This window comes from Phacochoerus africanus, chromosome 1, assembly GCF_016906955.1.
Source record: "Phacochoerus africanus isolate WHEZ1 chromosome 1, ROS_Pafr_v1, whole genome shotgun sequence".
In the NCBI taxonomy this organism is placed as follows: Eukaryota; Metazoa; Chordata; class Mammalia; order Artiodactyla; family Suidae; genus Phacochoerus; species Phacochoerus africanus.
Window position 1 is genome coordinate 105,836,697 of NC_062544.1, and position 22,547 is coordinate 105,859,243.

General features: G+C 42.6%; 1 protein-coding gene across 3 annotated transcripts in view; it reads right to left on the minus strand.

Moving 5' to 3' along the window:
- ULK4 (unc-51 like kinase 4) overlaps positions 1-22,547 on the minus strand; it is a 521,416-nt gene that overhangs the window by 228,240 nt on the left and 270,629 nt on the right. For all 3 annotated transcript variants that reach the window (XM_047770666.1, XM_047770657.1, XM_047770675.1), the window contains one exon: positions 2,994-3,099. In XM_047770666.1, the coding sequence (XP_047626622.1) occupies positions 2,994-3,099 (106 nt within the window). The remainder of the gene's footprint in view (positions 1-2,993; positions 3,100-22,547) is intronic.

A 22,547-nucleotide genomic window follows, 5' to 3' on the forward strand; every position in this document is an offset into this window, starting at 1 on the left:
AAGTATCTCCACTGGTTAGGCTGGAATTCCTCCATCTCCCATCACTGCATACTTTCTGCTACCTCAGTTCATCCCTCAACCTAATGGTATCTGCTCTATCCTCTTCTAGGCCTACCAGAACTCTGCTCTCTGCATGTGCAGTGCAGCCCAGCCCTCACAAAGGACCTATGTGCAAACTCCATGTAGATTTCTGGGCCCTATTCCCCCGGCAACCCTTCTCTTATACTCTGCCCTGTGAATATTCACCAGTTCACATCCCTGAACACAACTCTTACTCTCTAGCTTAGCAAGACCTCTGTATTCTTCTTGGACTCTGCTTCCCTAACCAGGCAAACAAACAAACAAAAAACCTGAGAATGTTATGAGGTTCATGTCCTGTGTTTCCCTTCTCAAGGCTCATATAGCCCAATTCTGCCTACTTTCCAATGACTTAAAACAACTGCTTCACATATTTTGTTGACTTTTACTATTGTTTTGGGGAGGAGGGCATGATAATATCAGTGATTGTCGGGGGAGAATGCCAATATGAATTTTTTCCAGTGCAAATAATAAATCATGAAAATTAACTATATATTAGGCATAAGAAACTGTACTACCAACATTTGCTGATCAATGTACAATAACACCAGAAATAACAAAATTAATAAAACAAAATATGCCCTCAGTCCTAAACAATTATTGGCTCAATGAAGGAAAATAAACCAAAATTGAAATACATGTAGAAAACAAAATATGTATACGTAGAAGCACTCCAGATTGGAATCTTGAGTGAAGCAATACACGAATAAAATTCATAGCCTTAAATTCTTTACTGATCAAACAAAAAAAAAGGAAATAAATGGTTTAAGAATCTTATTCAAAAAGATAGACAAAGAATGACAAAACAAACGCAGCAAAAGCATAAGCAAGTTAATAGGTTAAAAAAAGAAATTTTTTTTAAGTGGTAGTATTAAGTAAATTCCCAACTGGTCTAAAAAAACTACAAACACACAAACATATACCTAAGAGTAAAACCATTATCATAACTACTCAATAAAAATATGAAAGTGAAAATATATAAGAAATGGGAATGGGAAGATAGCTTCTGAAACCTAGGAAAATAAAAGAATTACGAGAACCTATTCTGTCCAAATCTATGACAACAGTGTGTATGAAATGAAAACTTTCTAGGAAAATAGACTACAACAAACTCTGTAAAAGATGGGAAGATATAATAAAAGATTTATTACCACTGTAGGAATAGAGAATGGCATCAAAGAGCTACCACAACCAACATACCTCTAAGAAACAGCCAGATGGCCTCACGAGGGAATTTCACCAAACTTTTAAAGAGTAGATAATTTCAATATCTGCATTGTTTCAGAGCCACAAGGGATAAAACAGTATTTTGAAAAAATGTAACACAGTGCTAACACCAACATCTAGCAAAAAAATTTTCAAAAGAAATAAAGGAATAATGGAGTTCCCATCATGGTTCAGTCTTTAATGAATGTGATTAGGAACCATGAGGTTTCGGGTTTGATCCCTGGCCTTGCTCAGTGGGTTAAGGATCCGGCGTTGCTGTGAGCTGTGGTGTAAGTCACAGACGTGGCTGGGATCCCATGTTGCTGTGTCTGTGGTGTAGGCCAGCGGCTACAGCTCCGATTAGACCCTTAGCCTGGGAACCTCCATATGCCACAGGTTCGGCCCTAGAAAAGACAAAAGAAAGAAAGAAAGAAAGAAAGAAAGGAATAAGAAACAAAACTACAGACCAATCACACTTACGAACGGCAACGGAAAATCCTGAACAAAATATTGACAAAGAACTTAAGCAGCACAATTAAAGAATAATATGTCACAATTAAGTGTGGTTACTGACTTAAATACAGGATGGTTCAATGTCAGGTAATCTATTAAATATAATCCATTACAGGAATAGATACAAGGAAAAAATCATTTGATCATTTCCAGAGCTGCCGAAAAAGCATTTTGACAAAAGTCATTATTTATTCTTGAATACAAAAGATAAAATTTAAATAGATGGGTACTTTCTTAACCAGAAAAAAAGATTCTGAGGCAATACCAAGATATCCTCTACCTATTCTCTTTGAATCTTTGCAGTTGGAAAAGAAAGAAAAAGTAGAACTATAAATGTTGGAAAGATTGTCACTATTTGCAATAATTAACACATAACTAGAAAATTACAAAGAATTACTTAAAAACCATTACTATGGAAAGTAGTAAGAGAGTTAACCTAAGTAAAAAATTAATAAACAGAAATCAAAAACTTTCAAACACATACTAAAAACTGAAAACTACAGTGGCAGGAAATTCCTATTTTCTAATAGCAAGGAAAAAACAGGATAAAATACCTGGGAAGAGATAAACAGGAAATGAGTACAGCCTATATAAAGAAAACTATAAACAAACACAACGAAGTCGTGAACAAATGGGAAAACAGCTCTTAGATCTGAAGACAAGCAATCTCACATGCCTCATAGAAGTGTAAAGTGAGTGTTGATCATGGGCTGTGCATATGCTGGGGCAGGGAATACAGGGGAAATCTCTACCTCCCTCTCAATTTGGTTTTAAACTTGAAGCCTTTAAATTTTTTAAATTTTAATATTATAGATGTGCATAAGATGTAAAGCCACCCTCAACTCATCCAGTCTCATTTTCCAAGGTGCTTTTGACCATATAAGTTTTTATTTTGATTGGCAGCAGTAAGTCTAAATATTCTGCTTACACTTCTATTTCTTGGTTTATCATCCATAAGAAGTGCCTATTGATTTTGTGCTATGAAGGAGAATTAATTAACTCAGAGAAACTATCACAATCTAACCACACCTCCCATTTTTCCTGGCGATATTATCATTACATGTAGACCTTTAAACATCTATTTTGATTGATCACCTTTAAATAGTCTTTCTTGACTGTCTACTATGTAAGATGATGAAATGCACAAATAGGTAAAACTCTAACATAACCAAGGACAAATCCTAAGAAGTATTTACCTTGCTCATAAAGTAGCTTCATATTCGAATCTTTGCAGGCGACCAGATTGTTGAGCAATGCAATCACACTTTGCATGGTGTTACCCAGAATGTTCTGCTGATGGTCCTGCAACAGAACACCATTTTCATCAGAGCTATACAAAAACAGAATTACATCCTGACAAAGACAAATGATCAAATGGCCTCCATCCCTTCATTCTTTGCCCAAGATGGAATGATCATCTTTTTGCACCTGAATGGAGCAGCTCCCTCTGTGTTAGGCAAGCTCCAGCCTTGGGTGAGGGGAGCTGGGAGCCAGCAGAAATCTGTCAGAGCACCAGCACTGCTATGCGCAGTCCCCTACCTGTGAGCTGAGGGGCAACCGTACAGTGTGCTTCAGGTGGGCAACAAAGGAGTCAGAGTGACCAGAAATTAAGTACGGGGAACTTAGGAGACCACACCTGATTTCGAGATGACGAAAGAAAAACTTCACAGAGAAATATTTCTGTAGTTTTGAGAGTAAAGCTGGCACTGCTCTTTTTCCTACTTTACACTTAAAACATTTGACAGGCTGGATATGACTTGCTGCATCACTGCTTCAGTGTAATTGACTACATTTGGGACCTAAAACAGTGAACTGTGTTTTCCCTAACACTTCACATCAGATAGCAGGGAGTAACTTGGGTCCTAAAAAAAATGAGGAGAACTAGTAATGCTTTGGTCTTTATTTCGCACTGTAAAGACAAAAAACAAATAACTCCTTTGTAACTTTTAAGGGATCTCAAAAGTTAACTTGCTTTAGTTTTTTTTCCTTTTTCACTCCTCTGAATATAAAAAAATAAAAATAAACTAGCACTGATTGTAATTGAAACTGTAAAATTTCAAAGAGTGTAAAAATACAACCTTTAGGCTCCAGGGGTACATAAGGCAAGCCAGACGCACACAAAGTATAGGAAGAAAGGCTCTCAGGTCTGTCCCAACACAAGCACTTGCTGAGACGGAGTGGTTCTAGGGGCGCAGCTTGCCTCACACCAGCCACGGTCCCACCCCTTGACCACTTGACAATAACCAGTCCTGCCCTAAAGAGTAGCAGGTCCATCGGATGGACCTAGAAATTATCATACTAAGTGAAGTCAGACAGAGGAAGACAAATATCATCTGATATCACTTATCCATGGGATCTAATAAAAACGATACAAAAGAACTTATTGACACACACACACACACACACACAAAAAAAACCTCATAGATTTTGAAATCAAACTTCTGGTTACCAAAGTGGGAACATTGAGGGGAGGGATAAATTGGGAGGTGTGATTAACATATATACACTACTAAATATAAAACAGATGACTGACAAGGACCTACTCTAAAGCACAGGGAAAACTACTCAACATTCTGTAATAACTTACATGGGAAAAGAATGAGAAAGAATGGATATATGTGTAAGTATAACTGATTCAATGCACTGTCACCTGAAACTAACACAACAGTGTAAGTCAACTATCCTTCAATAAAATTTTTTAAAAGTTAATATCAACTTACTAGGCTCCATCCAGATCCTTTCCTATTTTCACACACATACACACAAACAGCAATACATGGTTTGCTCTGTTTTAAGACAGACATTCTATCGCATTTATTCACTTAACAAATAATTAATGGAGAGCTGTTCTGTACAGGGCATTGTTCCAGGCACCTGAGGGGACAAAACTAGGTTCCTTATCCTCTTGGAAATAGACAACAAACAGGCACAGGAAATAAGTAAACTGGATTATGTGTTGTTAAAAGAGAGTAATTGCTGTGACAGAAAAAGAAAAGAGAAGAGCAGAAAAAGAGGGTTGGGAGGTCAGCAGTGGGGTTGTACATCATTTAAAACTGTGTGGTCAGGGTGTTGAGAAGGTGTTACTGAATGGAAATTTTATTTTACCTTTTTTTGGCCATGCCCACGGCCTGCAGAAGTTCCTAGGGTCAGGGATCAAATCCGAGCCACAGCAGGGACACCAGATCCCTAACTGCAGGGCTATCAGGGAACTCCCTTATCTCACTTTTTAAATGGTGGAGCATCTTAGAATTCTTTGGATTAATTTAGTTTTAATAAATTTTTCTTTTGAAATAACTTTAGGCTTACAACAGTTACACAGACAGTGTAAAGAGTTTCCATACGGCCTTTATCCGGTTCTTCCTATAGTAACGTCTTACCTAACCAAGGAACATTGATCAAAACTAAGGAATTAACACTGGTTCAATACTAACAACATAAATACAGACCTGATTCAAATCTCACATTTTCCACTAACAACATCCTTTTCCATTCCAGGATCCAATCCAGGATGCCACACTGCATTTAGAATTAACTCATTTTTGCAACAAATATTTGCTACGTGCCCACTGTTCCAGGTATTTGGCTTATTATCAGTGAATAAAACAGACCAAAAACAAATTTAAAAAATAAATTAAAAAAAAACAGCTCTGCCGTTGTGGTGTTGGCTGTGTAGCCAAGGGGAAAGACAATGATGTAGGAAATATTTACGATATGGTACAAGATGATACACACTACAGGGGAAAACAGAACAGGGTAATGTGGTTTAGCAGTGCAGCAGGGGAAGGCTGCAATTTTAAACAAGGCAAGTAAGGCGCACCTCCTTCAGAAAGCAACATCTGAATGGATTTGGATTTATTCTCGCATTACACTGCCACATTCTGTTAGCCAGTTGGTTTCAGGACAATTGCATCAGTATTCTTCAATGTTATTGACCTATGACTGACACCTTCATATGATTTTAGTATCAGTTTCTTGGTAGCCTTGCCCACCCACTTTATTCAGCAAATTTTGAGGGGCGGGGGCACGCCCATGACAATCAGAAGTTCCTGGGACAGGGATCAAATCCAAGACACAGCGGTGACACCAGATCCTTAACTGCAGGGCTATCAGGGAACTCCCTTATCTCACTTTTTAAATGGTGGAGCATCTTAGAATTCTTTGAATTAATTTAGTTTTAATAAATTTTTCTTTTGAAATAACTTTAGGCAGTGACAACACTGGACCCTTAACCCACGAGGCCCCCAGGAAGCTCCCTATTCCACAAATATTTATTGGGTACCCAGTATCTATTTCTGAGTGATACAGTAGAGCTCACTAATAAAAGCAACTGGGCTCAGTGTATTTTTACCAGGAGATTTTTCAATCTTTTTTTGAAAAACATCAATTTACTCGGAATTCTACACAGTGACCCAATTTTGTTTAATTCTATTTTCCAAGAAAATCATCTGTAATGTCCAGGTTTTCACACATATTGTAACAGAATCATACAGAGCAGTCTTTTCTACCTTCACTTACCTCTGCTGAACCTACTAACCTCACCTTTCACACTGTCTCCTCCCTCTTTATTGATTGATTAGACTCACCAAAGCCTTGCCTATTTTACCCATCTATTTAAGGAACCGGCTTTCTGTTTTATTTATTTATTTATTTATTTGTTTGTTTAGTCTTTTTAGGGCCACATCCACGGCATCTGGAGGTTCCCAGGCTAGGGGTCCAATCGGAGCTGTAGCTGCTGGCCTACACCACAGCCACAGCAACACCAGACCTGAGCCAAGTCTGTGACCCACACCACAACTCACAGCAACGCTGGATCCTTAACCCACTGAGCAAGGCCAGGGATGGAACCTACATCCTCATGGATCCAAGTCAGATTCACTTCAGCTGAGCCATAATGGGAACTCCCAGCTTCCCATTTTAATCATCTTTCCATATGTGCAGCTCTGAGTACACCATTTCCCACTTCTCTCTCCTAGATACACAATAGGACAGCACCTCCCTGCCCACTCATAACTAAAGATGCCCGTGAGACTTACTTTGGCCAATGAAATTCATTTAGGCAGAAGTTTTAAGGCCCAGAGAGGGCTTTGTCATCTGTCTCTCCTCTGCCCTCAGGACCAGTGATGGTCTAGAGGGTAGAGGTTCCAACAGCCCAGGTCCCAGAGTGAGGACATGTGGCAGAGCTGCTGGGAGTCCCTTGAGGAACACATGGCTTCCAAAGCTTGCAAAAATACCAACACAGCATCCTCTGGCTCTGAAACTTCTCTCAACAGATCTGTCCATCCCTCCGAGCATCACTTGATTTCATGAGCCCCACCATCTCCATCTTTGATACAAGACAAAAGTTTTGTTTTCCAAATACCAATGCCTGAAATTTTCTGTTCTTTAGAAACACATGCTTCAGAGTGGATGTTAATGTTTGAATGTTTTGCTGACACCAGCTTAAGAAGATTAATGTGGAAGCAATGGGCTACCACCAATTTCATGTAATTATTCTTAAGTTGGCTGGAAGGAAAGGGTGATTAATAAGTATCAGATGACATGACATGTTACTCATGATAAAGTAACTAACGATACATAGGAAACCTACTCTTGTGAAGAATAAAGAAGCTAACAAATCTTTTTGGTCCCATTTGGTGAAATAATACTCCTTGTTCAAAGGCCAGTCTTTCAGCAAATACAGATCAGTTTTATTGGACATACACCCATTGTTTGTCCTATATACATATTTTAAAATTAAGTGTACCTTTTCTACGCTCTTGGCAGTATTTCTGGCTCATTGTTAAGCCAATACTTCAGTCTTTCCCTGTGCTCAAGGGGTGGGTACCATTTGTTGATATAGGTGTTTCCTTGAAGCATGAAAGCCAACTTTCCAAATCTCTGTTACCCCTGAACACTAAGGACCCAGGATGGTAGCCCAGCCAACCAGGTTCTGAGATGCCTGGCCTGGAGTTTCCAGAGTCATTGCAGAAGAAACGGCTCTGCCAACCCCATTACCGAATCTGCAGAGGGACACAGAGGGACGTTCTGATTATCAAAAGTCCCACTAAACCTTATTCCTGGGCAGACTCAGGGCACAATAGTTGATGCCAAAAAGAGAAACCAGACTGAGAAACATGGTTCCTTTCTATTCTAGCCATTAAGAAAGACACTCTTGTGTTTTGGTTACTTTGTTTTGGATTTTCAAACAATTCAGAGACTGGGAACTTTGTTCCGTGTAAAATAGGGGCTTTATAAAAATTACATTACAGAATTATATTTAATTCCTCTTCCTTCATGTCGATACATATGCTTCTTACCTAGTATTTGAGGGAGAGAGACCACAGAACAGAGTCATTGTTTCTACTCAGATGATGACATGGTTCTCCAGGGGAACCAAGACTGTTACTGCTGTGGCCTCACCCTAATTCCCCCCACAGGGAATGCTAAAGACATGCGAGCTGCAGTTGAGAAAGTATAAATATGGATTCAGCACACTTCTATTAATTCTATCAAATTGAGTTATTTCATTGCTCTTAGTAACCTTAATACGTTCTTGCTGTTCACAACACGTTCAGAGCCCATGGGGGATAAATTATGCCTTGGAAAACATCATATTTACTTTCAAAGTCAGAGTAGATTACATGAAGGGAGAAAACACCAGGGGAAACATGTGGGGCTGGAATTCTTCTTGGAACATTGGCTTCAAGAGGAAAGGGGGAGTTCTCATTTTGGCTCAGTGGTAACGAACCCGACTACAATCCATGCCGATGTGGGTTCAATATCAGCCTTTGATCAGTGGGTTAAGGATCCAGCGTTGCCATGGCCATCGTGTAGGCCAGCAGCTCAGATTCGACCCCTAGCCTGGGAACTTCCATCTGCCATGGGAGCCACCCTAAAAAGAAAAAAAAAAAAATGAGGAAAGAGAATCACAAATTTGATTCAAAGGCCAGAGTAGGAGGGGAGGGAGGATTTTGATTAAAGGTTGTGTCTTCATCAGATGTGTCTCTAAGACTGCCCCTCTCCCTAAAAAGTCTGCTTGAGCCCCAGGGAGAAAGGACTGTAACAAAGCCTAGGTAAAATCCAGGTGTCTTTTTTCTTAATCCTCATGGCTCACTAAGAAAACCAAGAGCCCACACCATGGGCACCCTAACACATGCAAGCAAAGGGGTCTAAGGAGAGAAAGAAGCATTTTAGGGCCTGCAACAGGGCCTCTAGCAAAGGGTCAGGAACCCAGGCACTGGCAGCTTTGGCGGGGGTGGCAGCAGATGGCGATAGAGCAGAACCAGGACAAGGCAGAACTGATGATATACTGATGTGGCACTATGTGCCAAGGTCTGTACCTCAAGCACTCTACCTTTAATCCCCACAAAAACCCTAAAGTAGCTACAGGTCCCCCTTTTACAGCCATGGAAACTGGGGTTAGTGAGATGAAGTGTCACTTGCCAAGGTCATGCAGCTTCTTGATGGTGAAGCTGGGATTCGGTCTGTGGGATGGCAGGTGCAAGCAACATTGCCTGGTGACCACACTAACGGAGCAGGAGAGAGGAGAGTGGGGTGTCAGAGTCACCAGTCAGCACACCCTAGATTAACCAACATGACCTGAGGACCCAAGGACTTCAAGGAATCTGGAGTAGGGGGTGGAAAAAGGGCAAAGAAATATTGACTTGGGGCCGCAGTTGTAATGCTGCCCTCCCTCTTCTCCTGCTACAATGCACCCCCTCTCTTGAGTCACCACCACTGGGATCTCCTAGTTTCACAAGAGCCCTTAACATACATCACTTGCTATAAAACATGCACCCCAGGAAGCAAGACACAGGTACTAGGCCACTAGAGGAAAGGAAAGAATGCGCTACCAGCCCTAAGAACAAAATTACATCCTAGAGCCACCACCAACAGCCACACGATTCAGACACTCTGCATTAGCGTTGCCTGAAGGGTGAGAAGGGAAGCTGAGCTAATGGGAGAAGCCACCCCTGATTTCCCACAAGGACACTGAAGGTCATCCTAACGCACTTTAAGATTATGACAAAAATTTTTAACTCCTTCATCCATAACCCAGTAAGCACAGCTGACCTAATTTGTGTGCCCAACAGCATAGGGTATGGACATTTAATCAACAGGGCACTTGAGAGTTCTAATAAAGCATTGCATTTGCCAGTAGAGATAATTAGAATTGAAGCAACAAAATTCTCGTGTTTGGCAACATAGATGAAACAACTTCATTAAAATGTACAGCTTCAGCAAATGAAAGGCAGGAGAGCACTGGACCCTGAAAGAATCAGCCTTCTCAAAACTAATTGCTTCAGCGCTTAAAGAGGACAGCTCTGCAACACCAAGGGCACAGCAAGGAAACACCGCTAAAAAATGATCAGCCTTCCCAAAGTGCTCCCACTGTAAACACAGTGTTAGACTCAATTCTAGTATCTGAAGATGGATAGGGCACTAGAAGACTTCAGATGCCCAGATGGAAAAGTTGGGCTGGGGCCTCAACAGTCAATGTAGGAAATACTTTTAATGATCAAAACTAACAATGAACCCAGGTCACTCTCTTCTGCCCTTGGTGTAGGTCAGAATTCAAAAGGTGATGGACAAGTTAGACCACAAGAACCCATCCTCGGGGGTTAGAGACCATCAGGAGGATGGAGAGCAGAAGTACGTGTGGCACATGTGACAACCACAATCTCTTAGGAATAAATAGACAGCATTTCCTAGTCAATACACACTTAGATTGCAGGGCACAGGTGCTGTCCCGGGACATAGTAGGGTTCCACCTGCTCTTCCTTTCATACGTTCTCCTGTGTGGCTAGAGTCCTCAGATCTGGAGCCTGCAGATAGGAGTTTTCAAAGGAGGTAAGCATCCAAAGGAGGTAAGTACATTTGTGGGGAAAAGGACCTTGAACATTATTCATCCTTCACAGGGCTGTACCACAGGCAGTTCAAACTCAATGGACTCTAAGCTGAACTCAGCTCCTTTCCCATTTCACTGACTCTCCCTCCAGCCTGCCCAGCCATACATCTTGGAATCACCCAGGATGACGGCCTCTATCCTCATCTCCCACATCCAAAAGGCCAAAAAGACTCCTTGGCTCTCCTCGAGCCCCTCTTGAATCCATGGTCTGCTCTCCATCTGCATGGCCACTGCCCTGTTTGGCTGGGGCCACCACCATCTCCTCCAGTATCTCCACCTCTGGCCTCAGCTTTCTGCTGCCAACCAGGTTCCTCTTTCCACAGTGGCAGAGATGAGTCTCTGCTCCTGGGGCTTAGGTCTGGGGCCACAGGCCTGGGGAGTGAGGACCCTAGGGTGTACGGTGGGCCCAGGATGGAGGGAGGATCACTCTTCCCACAGTCCAGTCTGCATCCAAACTCCCAGGGGGATTCAAAGGCCTGAAACTCAGAGAAGCTAAAAGAACCAGAAGATGGCAGAAGAAAGGGCACTGGAGCGCCAGCACTTCGACCCAGGAAAAGCAGTGCATTATGCTGTTGGAAATAGTCTTGATACTAAATGAGCCAAATACCAACCCCTTGGGGGCGGGGGGGGGGGGGTGAGGCAGAGAGAAGGAAACAAACTGGATTAAACTGAAAGGGTACAGAGTAATTTAAAACTGTTCCCCTCATTGGCCTCATAAATATATACACGGGATTACCTGGAAAGAAAAGCCAGGATTTGGGGTCCAAAGCAGAACTGTTCGGAGTGTGAGGAATTTGGCACTGGAGGAGCTGCCACAGGGTCTTTGCTCTGCCGGCTATGAAGCAGTCCAAGAGCTCCTCTGCTCTGTAGTCAGGGTTTCATGGGGCTTAGAAGGCTCTGAGAAGACTAAGGAAAGACCTAAAAACATACTTTTCTCCCATCTGTAGCCAAAAACATATGGTTCTCTCACCCTAAGAGCCTGGAGGTATGAGATTAAGTCCCTTCTTTTGTGTGGGTCATTCATCATTTGAAGATCTCCCTCCATCTTGCTGGTTAAAGACATGGGAGAGCAAAGAATTTTAAATTGTTTTTAGATTTGACTGACAGATATGGTAAAGGCCCTCTGGCTACAATCACAAGTTGTTATTCTTGATACATTCCAGCTGGCAGAGAAGGGAGGCTTTGGATCAACTGGTACCACCTGCCAATCAGCAGGCTGAGCTCAGCTTCAGAATCCCAGTCCTATGTAACACCAATGGCAGTGAGCCGTGGGTGCCCTTCCGGCAGGTTAATTGTGTCACTTGGCTTCCCCAGCCCTGTCCTTTCACGTTATTTAGGCTTTTAGCAGGAAGCTTCCATCCTCTGGGCTCCCAGCAGGGCCCGAGGCCTCAAGGCAGGCGCGGTGGGCCTGAGCCAACGCTGTTCAGGCGGGAGAACCCTGGGCATGGAGCCGAAGGGAAGCTGCCAGGACCAGAGTCTCCAGGGACCAACTGCGCCCCTTTCATGTGTCTGCCTCGAGTGCTGAAAGACAGGCGATCTGGCCCACAGCATGCTCTCTGAGCTAAATGAAGGCCGGAAGTAGAGGGAATGAATGAGAAAGAAAATAGCAATGTGCATCCAGACACACAACGCCTCCTGCTGTCTCCGTGCACCTCGGCCACCATCCCAAGCAAAACAACAGCAGCAGCAACAACAATAATAAAATAATAATAAAGCCTTGGAAAATTCTCATATTCATGCTTAAAAATTTAGGCGAGATATCATTTACTGAAGCTGGGGGTTGTGGGGAAGGCTGTCCCTCTCATGGTGAACGGAGCTGCCGGCACCCTCCTGTGCCTGCCTCGGTCACAACATCTACCACATCCCTTAACTGTTGTTCATCCCTTCCTTGTCTGATGCCGAGCCCTTGGAGGGAAAAACTGAGACTTCTGGCTGGGTCTCTGGAGCCTACAAGCGTTGCCCAGTACAGACAGCCCTGTGTCAAATTAAGGAAAGAACAATCTTGCTCCAGGTTGCTTGAATGATACAGCTGGGGAAGGGATATACAGCTCAGAGGATGATCCTTCAAGAAATGAAGTTGTCAACAACTAGAAAATGCCTTCAATCAAGCCATCAATAAATATTTATGGAGCACCTGAAATATGCTATTTAGTGGTGTGAAACAACTACAGAAAAATAAAAAATGATCTTTTTTTGTTTGTTTTTGTCTTTTTGCCTTTTCTAGGGCCGCTCCCACAGCATATGGAGATTCCCAGGCTAGGGGTTGAATCGGAGCCGTAGCCACCAGCCTACGCCACAGCCACCGTGGGATCCAAGCTGCCTCTGCAGCCTACACCGCAGGTCACGGCAACGCCAGATCCTCAACCCACTGAGCAAGACCAAGGATCTAACCCACAACCTCATGGTTCCTAGTCGGATTCGTTAACCACTGCACCACGATGGGAACTCCAAAAATGATCTTTCTTAAAGCATTTTCAATCAGTATCTATTTACTTTTGAATAATGTTTGCAGTAAGTGATACATTCAGATCTTTTTACTTTAAATGAAATGCATAAAATCTCTTACCTGCTAAACATGTGTCAAGTACCCACTGAAACATTTGCATCAGCATGGAAAATACACACTCTAAAATTCTGAAAGGCGGTGACACGATTTTAAGGGGACCCTCCTTTAAAGGTAAATGCTCACGAAGATAAAGCAGTGTCCAATTCTAAACAAAGAAAACAGCACAGAAGCCAAAGATGAATGAAAAGGGCAACATACAGAATTACTACAAGACAGGTTTCAATTATAGCTATATCTTGACTGCGGGAGTTTGCAAAGGTTGTACAGTGGGTGTTGACCAGGTGTTGGTACTCACAGTTCTGGTCTCAAAGGGGTGCTGGTAAATCCTTCCAGAAAAAGCTATTAGTGGGAACAGCCTGCAAGTTTACCCAAAACCTAGGGTATATAAAGGAATGGTGCAGCAAAAAAGAAGAAAACTGGGCCCAGGATGGGATTAAGATGGCGGAATAGAAGGACTAGAGCTCAACTTCTCTCCTAAAAACAACAAAATTCACAACTAAAGGCTGAGCAATCTTCACCCAAATGGATCAGAAACCTTCAAAAAGACATCCTATTTCAGAAGAAAAAGAGGAGGCCACATCAAGAGGTAGGAGGGGTGATTACACAAGATAAGCAACCCCATACCTCCCAGGTGGGAAGCCCCACAGACTGGAAACTAACTGGTTCACAGAGACTCACCTGCAGGAGTGAGAGTTCTCATCCCCACATCAAACTCCCATGTGTGGGGATCTGGCACTGGGAAAAAGAGCCCCCGGAGCATCTGGCATTGAAGGCCAGTGGGGCTTGTGCACAGGAGCTCCATGGGACTGGGGGAAACAGAGACCCCTTCTTAAAAGGGGCACACAGACTTTCACGTGTAGTGGGTCCCAGAGCAAAGCAAAGTCTCCATAGGAATCTAGGTCAAACCTGACTGCAGTTCTTAGAAGCCCTCCTGGGAAAACAGGGGTGAATGTGGCTTGTTGTGAGGGAAGGACATTGGAAGCAAAGCTCTTGGGAATATTCAGCAGCATGACTTTCTCTGGAGGTGGCCATTCTGGGAACATCTGGCCCCACCCATTAGCGCTGAGAAGCCCCAGGGCAAACAACAATCCAGGTGGGATCACAGCCCCCCACCTCAGTAAACAGGCTGCCTAAAGATCCCCCAGGCACACAGCCACCTCTAATCTCACCCAGAGACAAAGCCCCACCCACCAGAGGGATAAGAATCAGCTCCACCCACCAGTGGGTAGGCATCAGCCCCTCCCATCAGGAAGCCTACAGCAAGCCCCCCATACCGACTTCAGCCACAGGGGGGCAGACACCAGAAGTAAGAGAGGCTACAACTCTCTTATCTGTAAAAAGGTCACCACACCAAAAACCTATAAAAATGAAAAGACAGAGAACTATAGTTCAGATGAGGGAGAAAGGAAAAACCCCAGAAAATCAGCTAAGTGATGAGGAGATTCTCAGCCTCCAGGAAAAAGACTTCAGACTGTTGATGCTGAAGATGATGCAAGACATTGGAAATAAACTGGAGGCAAAGATGGATAACTTACAGGAAACACTGACCAAAGAGATACAAGATATAAAACTTAAACAAGAAGAGATGCAAAATACAATAACTGAAATAAAAAATTCATCAGAAGCAGCTAACAGCAGAATACAGGAGGCAGAAGAACAAATAAGCGAGGTGGAGGACAGATGAGTGGAAATTACAAATGCAGAACAGAAAAGAGAAAAAGGATTGAAAACAAATGAAGAGAGTCTCAGAGAACTCTGGGACAAAGTTAAACACACCAACATCCGTATTATAGGGGTGCCAGAAGGAGAAGAAAGAGAGAAGGGGACAGAAGAAGATAACTGGGCTGAAAAAAGGTCAGAGCTCCTGGGCCTGTTCCAAACCAGCTGGCAAACCTGGAGCAAAGCAAGAATGACACTACCAGACTTTGGAAGAATCTTAGATAACTTTTTAGGTCAATCATTTGACTTTTTTTTTTTTTTTCCCTCTCTTTCTTTTTCAGCTACGCCTGTGGCATATGGAAGTTTCTAGAGCAGGGATTGAGTTCAAGCCGCATGTGCAACCTACACAACTGCTGCAATGCCGGGCCTCGGATCAACCCAGAAACACCAGAGAGACAAGCCAGATCATTAATCCACTGTGGGAACTCCTCATTTGATTTTTAAGATGAAGAAATCGAACCTTTGAGAAGGGAACATAAAGAGGAGGGCCAGGACTGAAACTCAGCAGTACAGCTCTCTCTCCCATTACCTCCCTTTGCCCTCATAATTCTAAAACAACCTCTGGGTATGCATTCTCAAGGAGGTACCTTTAAAAATGGATAAAAATTTTGCACACTGGAGGAACGCTTAAAGCACTGCTCCAGGGGGCTGCAGATTCAGCCGCCCTTCACACCATCTTTGGCAGGTCAGCTCTCATCCATGAACAGCAAGTGGTAGGCAGGCTACCAGTTGAGGAAAGGAGTAAACCTCAGCATAATGCCTCCTGACCCCCCATGCCCTGGAAGCAAATAATTTCTAGAAATGATAAGCATTTTTCAACCAGGTTTTATTGCAGAGGGTGGTCTCTAAAGAGGTGAGAGGAGAGCCTAGCCATCTCACAGAGCAGAAATATTAAATAAGGAGCATCTTTTTCCAGTAAGTTATTCTGAGCAGGTAACAAATCAGATATCAGGGGAACTGCAAATACATACATGTGATGTTTAAAAATCAGCAGCATAAGGATCTCTATCACTCACCCTAGAATTTGCTGCACTTGGTATTTTATGCATGATCACACTTCTGTTCTCAGTCTCCTTAATGGAGGGTAATCAGTTTTCCTTTTCTTAGACTCTACTTAGATAATAACAGTTATATTTGTGGAATCACGTTGGAACATTCGATAAGCTCATTTTTGGCCACACAATGATAAAAACTATACCATCTGGGAGAATAAATTGGTTGCAATGGCATAAAATCATCCCAGGAATTTTTCATCTCATAGATTTTCCCCAAGAGGAAAAGTGAGCCCAGTAGGGCTGAGCTCAAGGTACAACCCCTCATCTCCAGGTGCCACATCAAGAGGTCTCTGCATCACAAGGCAGCTGTTCACCTCCATGCAGAACTAAAAGTGAGTCAACAGACCTAGCACATGTCCAGCAACTGGGTGCCTCCAAATAAACACTGACCAGCATCTCAGAGGGAAATGCAGAGAGAGAGAGAGCTCTTGTCCCTGCATGTCACTACTGTATTCTGCCAGGCCCCATGTGACCCCTGCCATCCTCCACAGACAGGGAGCAGAAAAGCAAGAGATGCTCTTCAACTTTGGGCCTTTCTGACTGTTCCTGGATTCACATAGCACTTTGCCAGCTTGCTTTCTCGCTATTTCACTCTCACCTGTGAGTAATGGTGTCACAGTCCCTCCTGTGTGCGCATTTTGATGAGCTGCAAATGACTAGATGCCTGGTCCCCTCTGGCTGACTGGCTGGTCTGGAATCCTTCCTTCTGTTGGGATGCATGACAACGAACAGCACCTGTGGTGGCTGTCACATGCCTGTGTTGGTGTGGGGTTAGCAGAGAAGGGGGGTAATCTCTAGGAGATGCCCTTGAGCTTCAGAGGCATACGTATCCCATTCCAGGAGGACTGGATTTCATTATTCACCAGTCTTATTGGCCAAACTTAGAACCTCATCTCTCAGGGCACAAGTAACAGGTTAAGCAGTCTGAGCAACCAAATCAAATCTATTTAGGAAGCAGAAGAAATAATTCACATCGTTTCACTTGTGAAACATTTCACACCACTATGCTCTGAAGTTCAACACAACGTGGGCTCTGCTCCACCAGAAAGAGAGAGGCTGATGGCAATGACTCTGAGCCATGTCATCTAAGTCATTGTCACCAGATCCAACAAGGGCAGAGCAAGAGGTAAAACCTCAGGCAGCTGGAAATTTGTTGTCTAAAGTCACACAGATGACAGGGAGCCTTTTCCCCACAGCAACTGAGAGGGGCAGTGTGCCCAGCTGCATCATTTTGCAACAGCTGCCTCATCCAGGTGCAGGGCTGCCAGCTTCACTGGAAGCAAACAGCAGGGGGAAAGCTCTGCCTTGTACCTAAGGATACAGAAATGGATACCCAGGGAGAAATGATCTGCCTGGAGACTCAAGACCGGGTCTTTTTCTTCTCTAACATCCTTTGATGCTATACCCAAGGCTCTGTCTTTTCAAATGAATTTCTGAATGAGAGGTTAAACAATGCCAAATTAGAACAATTTCTAAGCCTAATAACTGTATTCAAACAAAACCCTTCTGCACAATCTCAAATATTTCTCTGTGGAATGTGGCAAAGATCACTCAAATATAAGTTTTAGCAGTAGACTGGTGTCCCCCCATCCACCAGTCCCCAGAATGTTCTCTAATCGACCCAAGAACAATAGAAAGTTGTGGTATAATGTGAGGAAAATGTCCTTGGAGTCCTACCTTTCTCCAGCCCTCTAAAAGAATCCTACACACCAGAATCGAGCTGAGTTACCATGAAACCCAGCTTCACCAGGTAAATATTAGAAAGTCGGGAGAAAAGATGATGTTTATGAATTACCACCCTCCTGATCACAGGGCTTTGCAATGCAGAAACAAAACTGACCTGGACAAAATAAATGGGAGGCAGCTAAGCGTCCACATTAAGGAAAAAAAAAAAAGAGGTTTTGACGTAAAACTGCAGAAATTTAAATACACACAAACACACATTCACAAAACCCTTTTACAAAGTACTCTGTGAACAATTTATTGATTATTCATCATCTTGAAGAGTCTGCCCAACTGACAGAAAATAATCCTTCTGTATTACAGAAAATGGAGTATGCTATTTTGGAAAAGGCAAAAAAAAAAAAAAAAAAAGCAGAGGCCAGGCCTGCCCTGGATCCTGATGAAGTTCCCCAAACCTGCCCTGAGATGCCTGCCACTGGGAAGCTCCCCATCCAGCAGGTGGGCAGGGCAGACAAAACTGGCTCGGGGCATACTGGGTGCTAATCAAGCCAAGTCCTGCTTCAAGCAGCCCAGGGAGTGAGAGCTTGGTAAACTGAGAGGATGAGAGGAGACTTCAGGCAAGAGATGGAAATGGGACTGGGCAGGAAGAACCAGCAGACCAGGGGAGATCTAGAACCTGAGGAAGGGGACAGATCCTGTGACTCAGGAATACGCAGCTGAGAGACAGGAGACGTTACAAAGGCACACATGCTGTAGAGCACAGAGAACTCTAGCCAATAGTCTGTGATCATCTACACAGGAAAAGAATCTGAGAGAGAAGGGATGTGTGTACACATATAACAGAATCACTCTGCTGCACAGCAGAAATTATCACAATTTTGTACCTCAACTATAGTTCGATAAAATGTAAAAAAAAAAAAAAAAAAGCACATTGAGGCCAATAACTGTGAATACTCACTCGCCTGAGACTTTTGGAATCCACATTACATCCTGGTTTAAAATAAGTGCCTTGGCTATTAATTTGAGATGCGGTGGAGTTAAAAACAAACTAGAAGTATACTGTCGTGATGACTTGTGGAGACGAGTGACATCATCTCTGCACAGAGCAGGCAGAAGTGGCACCACGGCACCCTCAAGGTCACCTCCATGGGGCTCACTCCCTGCCAGCCTCTCCCAGCTCAACTCACCTCTGAGCAGACTTCATCACCAGGCCTCCACACCTCCCTTTCTGCTTTCCCTTGGCCCCATGGGCCTCTGGGCATTGACTTCAAACCGAACCTCAGTAACCAGACTCTACCACTCTGGCTGAAAGGGTCAGTCAGCTTCCACTTTTTAGCTACAGCACACAGAGGGGGCAATACTTTCTAGGGGTTTCTAGGCACATGGATTTTTAACTATTCCTCTATCATAAGGAGATACCTAATACTACCGCTGATTCTGTTATCACCTGCAAGTATGGTTTATCAGTGGACATGCTTGAAGGCAAAGGGATAACCAGAGGGATTCTTATGAATTCTCAGAGCCTCTGTACTTTAAAGAAAGTCATCAGAAGTCTTAGTTTTGTTTTCAACTATGAAACCAAACTTCTTTTGTATGAAAGCTCTCAGATAATGATACATAGGGCTTTCAAGAGATGAGGTTAGAAAGAGAACATACGAAACTCTGGATGTGAGACGCCAATATCAAATAGCAAAAATGAAAGAACAGCACATTATTAGCTATTTTTGTTTTTTAATGGAACTCGCAGGCTTCTCTGTGCTCCCCAGAAATGCCTCAAAGTTGCGCTGTGGCCGGAAGCCTAAATGAGGTCTCTGAAAAGATAATGGAGCTTTAATGATGGAAATAGTAAGAAAATTAAATCTAATCATGTTCCATTAAGCATACTCTTAGCTCCCATTTGGACTAAATTATTTTATTATGATTTTGCCTCTGTCTATTGAAACAACCTTTTACAGCAATTTGATTTGCAAGCATAAATAAGTCTCATTTATTTTCTACGATGAAACCCAGTGGGATTAATAAGATGAGACGGATCCTCCCAAATTTTACCCATTCTGCAATTGGGAAGTGACCATTCAGAGAGATGAATACTTTGTTTTATATTTATTTGTAAGGAAAATATCGCCTTTTAATGAGAATCATGTTCAACAATAACATATTACCTGCTGGAGAGACAATCTTTGGCCAGGCAGCTCCCACTAGACCAGCCCTGAAAGGGAGCCACGGCTGTCTCCACCTCACACGCTGGTGGGTCCCACACTACCTTGCCTCGTCAGGCCTTAGCCCTCATGCCTTCCTATCCCATCCACTATTCAGTAGACTGGTACCATGTTCAGAGTGCCTTGTTATTCTGCACCAGAACTGCTGGACTGGTTTCATTCCAGCAGGAAGTCCGACAAAGCCAACTAGATGCAAGACCTTGAGTACCTCATGGTATGTAAACTATTTTTCACCATAATGCTACCACACACTTAACAGACTACAGTATAGTGTAAACAACTGCCATATATACTGGGAAATCAAAAAATGTGTGACTCGCTTTATCGTGAACAATTGTGCAATCTGCCAAGGGGGCGTGCAAACAACAGTCACACAATCTGTCACAGGATGAAGCAGAGGAAAATGGGAGAGGCTGCTCATTCTGGTCTCTGCAGAGAACAGGAGCACCTCTCAGAACAGGCAGGTGGGGTTTTAAACATTCTTTCCAGAGCATGTTTACCTCTAAAACGTGTCACAATCAGAAAGCTATGAAGCTAAATTAGAATCACAATGAGTCTCTGGGCCAAATCCTGAAGGAGGCGATTGAGAATTAAAGGATTTTTTGGTGTGGAGCTGCAGAAGTTGTTTATAAAACAAACAAGCCTATCAAAAAATGGGCAGAAGATCTAAACAGACAATTCTCCAAAGAAGACATACAGATGACTAAGAAGACATACAGATGGCCAAGAAACACAAGAAAAATGTTCACCATCACTCATTATTAGAGAGATACAAATCAAAACCACTCTGAGGTACGACCTTACACCAGCCAGAATGGCCATCATCAAAAAGTCTACAAACAATAAGTGCTGGAGAGAGGGTGGAGAAAAAGGAACACTAGTACACTGTTGGTGGGATTGTAAATTGGTGCAACCACTGTGGAAAACAGTATGGACATGCCTCAGAAAACTGAACATAGAACTACCATTTGACCCAGAAATCCCACTCCTGGGCATCTATCCAGAGAAAACCATGACTCACAAAGACACACGTACTCCGATGTTCATTGCAGCATTATTTACAATAGCCAAGACATGGAAACAACCTAAATGTCCATCGACAGAGGAGTGGATCCAGAAGATGTGGTACATATACACAATGGAATATTACTCAGCCATTAAAAAGAACGAAATACCAGCATTTTTTGCAACATGGATGGACCTAAAAACTATCATGCTCAGTGAAGTCAGCCATACAATGAGACACTAACATCAAATGCTTTCACTGACATGTGGAATCCGAAAAAAGGACAGACTGAACTTCTTTGCAGAACAGATGCTGACTCACAGACATTGAAAAACTTATGATCTCTGGAGGAGACAGTTTGGGGGGTGGGGGGATGTGCTTGGGCTGTGGGATGGAAATCCTGTGAAATCAAATTGTTATGATCATTATACAACTACAGAGGTGACAAATTCACTTGAGTAATTAAAATAAATAAGTAAATAAAAATTTAAAAAATAAAAAAAATAAAGGATTTGTGGGTTACAAATGCCTATTTAGAAAGAATGGTACCTATGGGAGATTAAGCTGGGAGAACCTTATATGATAGCCAGACATAAACCCATACCATTTTTCCATTAGACCTTGGTATTTAGGTCTGAAGAGAAAGAACAAAAAAATATTATAAAGGATACACTTATAAAACAATTTTAACTAGAGATCATAAAATAGAGTAAGTTCATAACGACTATTAATACATAAACAACCAAAAACACAGCATCAACTCTCATAAATCAGAATAAGTGAAAGAAATACATGGAAACACACTAATAATAGGGTACTATGGATCAACTCCTTCAATTTAAGATAGGTTGATAGTAAGGCTATACATGACAACATGCTCCCTAAGATCTATCTTAAACATATATGTCAAAATCTGAACCCTATAGAAAACGAGAGAACAACATTCAAGTACACACAGAGAATTCATAAATATTCACCATAGCAGACTCAAAGAAAACATTAATAAATTTCCCCCAAAAAATTCTGCAATTATTCAACACTATTAATTAATTTTAAAACCAAACAAGCTTTTTTTAAAATGCTATTCTAAAACTCTTGAGGGAAATACAGACTGAAGTTGCCAACTTTTATGAAAATAAGGCTAATGAAAACATAAAATATTAGTATCTATGGAATACTGCGAAAGTTATCAGAGGAAAATATATAGCACTAGATACCCACAGTAAAAGTATACCAATAGGGAGTTCCCTCGTGGCGCAGCGGAAACGAATCTGACTAGGAACCATGAGGTTGCAGGTTGGATCCCTGGCCTTGCTCAGTGGCTTAAGGAACTGGCATTGCTGTGAGCTGTGGTGTAGGTTGCAGACATGGCTTGGATCTGGCATTGGTGTGGCTGTGATATAGGCTGGCAGCTACAGCTCCAATTAGACCCCTAGGCTGGGAAACTCCATATGCCTCGGGTGTGGCCCTAAAAAGACAGAAAGACCAAAAAAAAAAAAAAAGTATACCAATAAATACTCAATTTTTAAAATGCTAAGTAAAAAGTGAAGGAACCAAAACAAATCAAGAGGGAGCTACCACTGTGGAACAATGGATGAATGATCTGGCTTGTCTC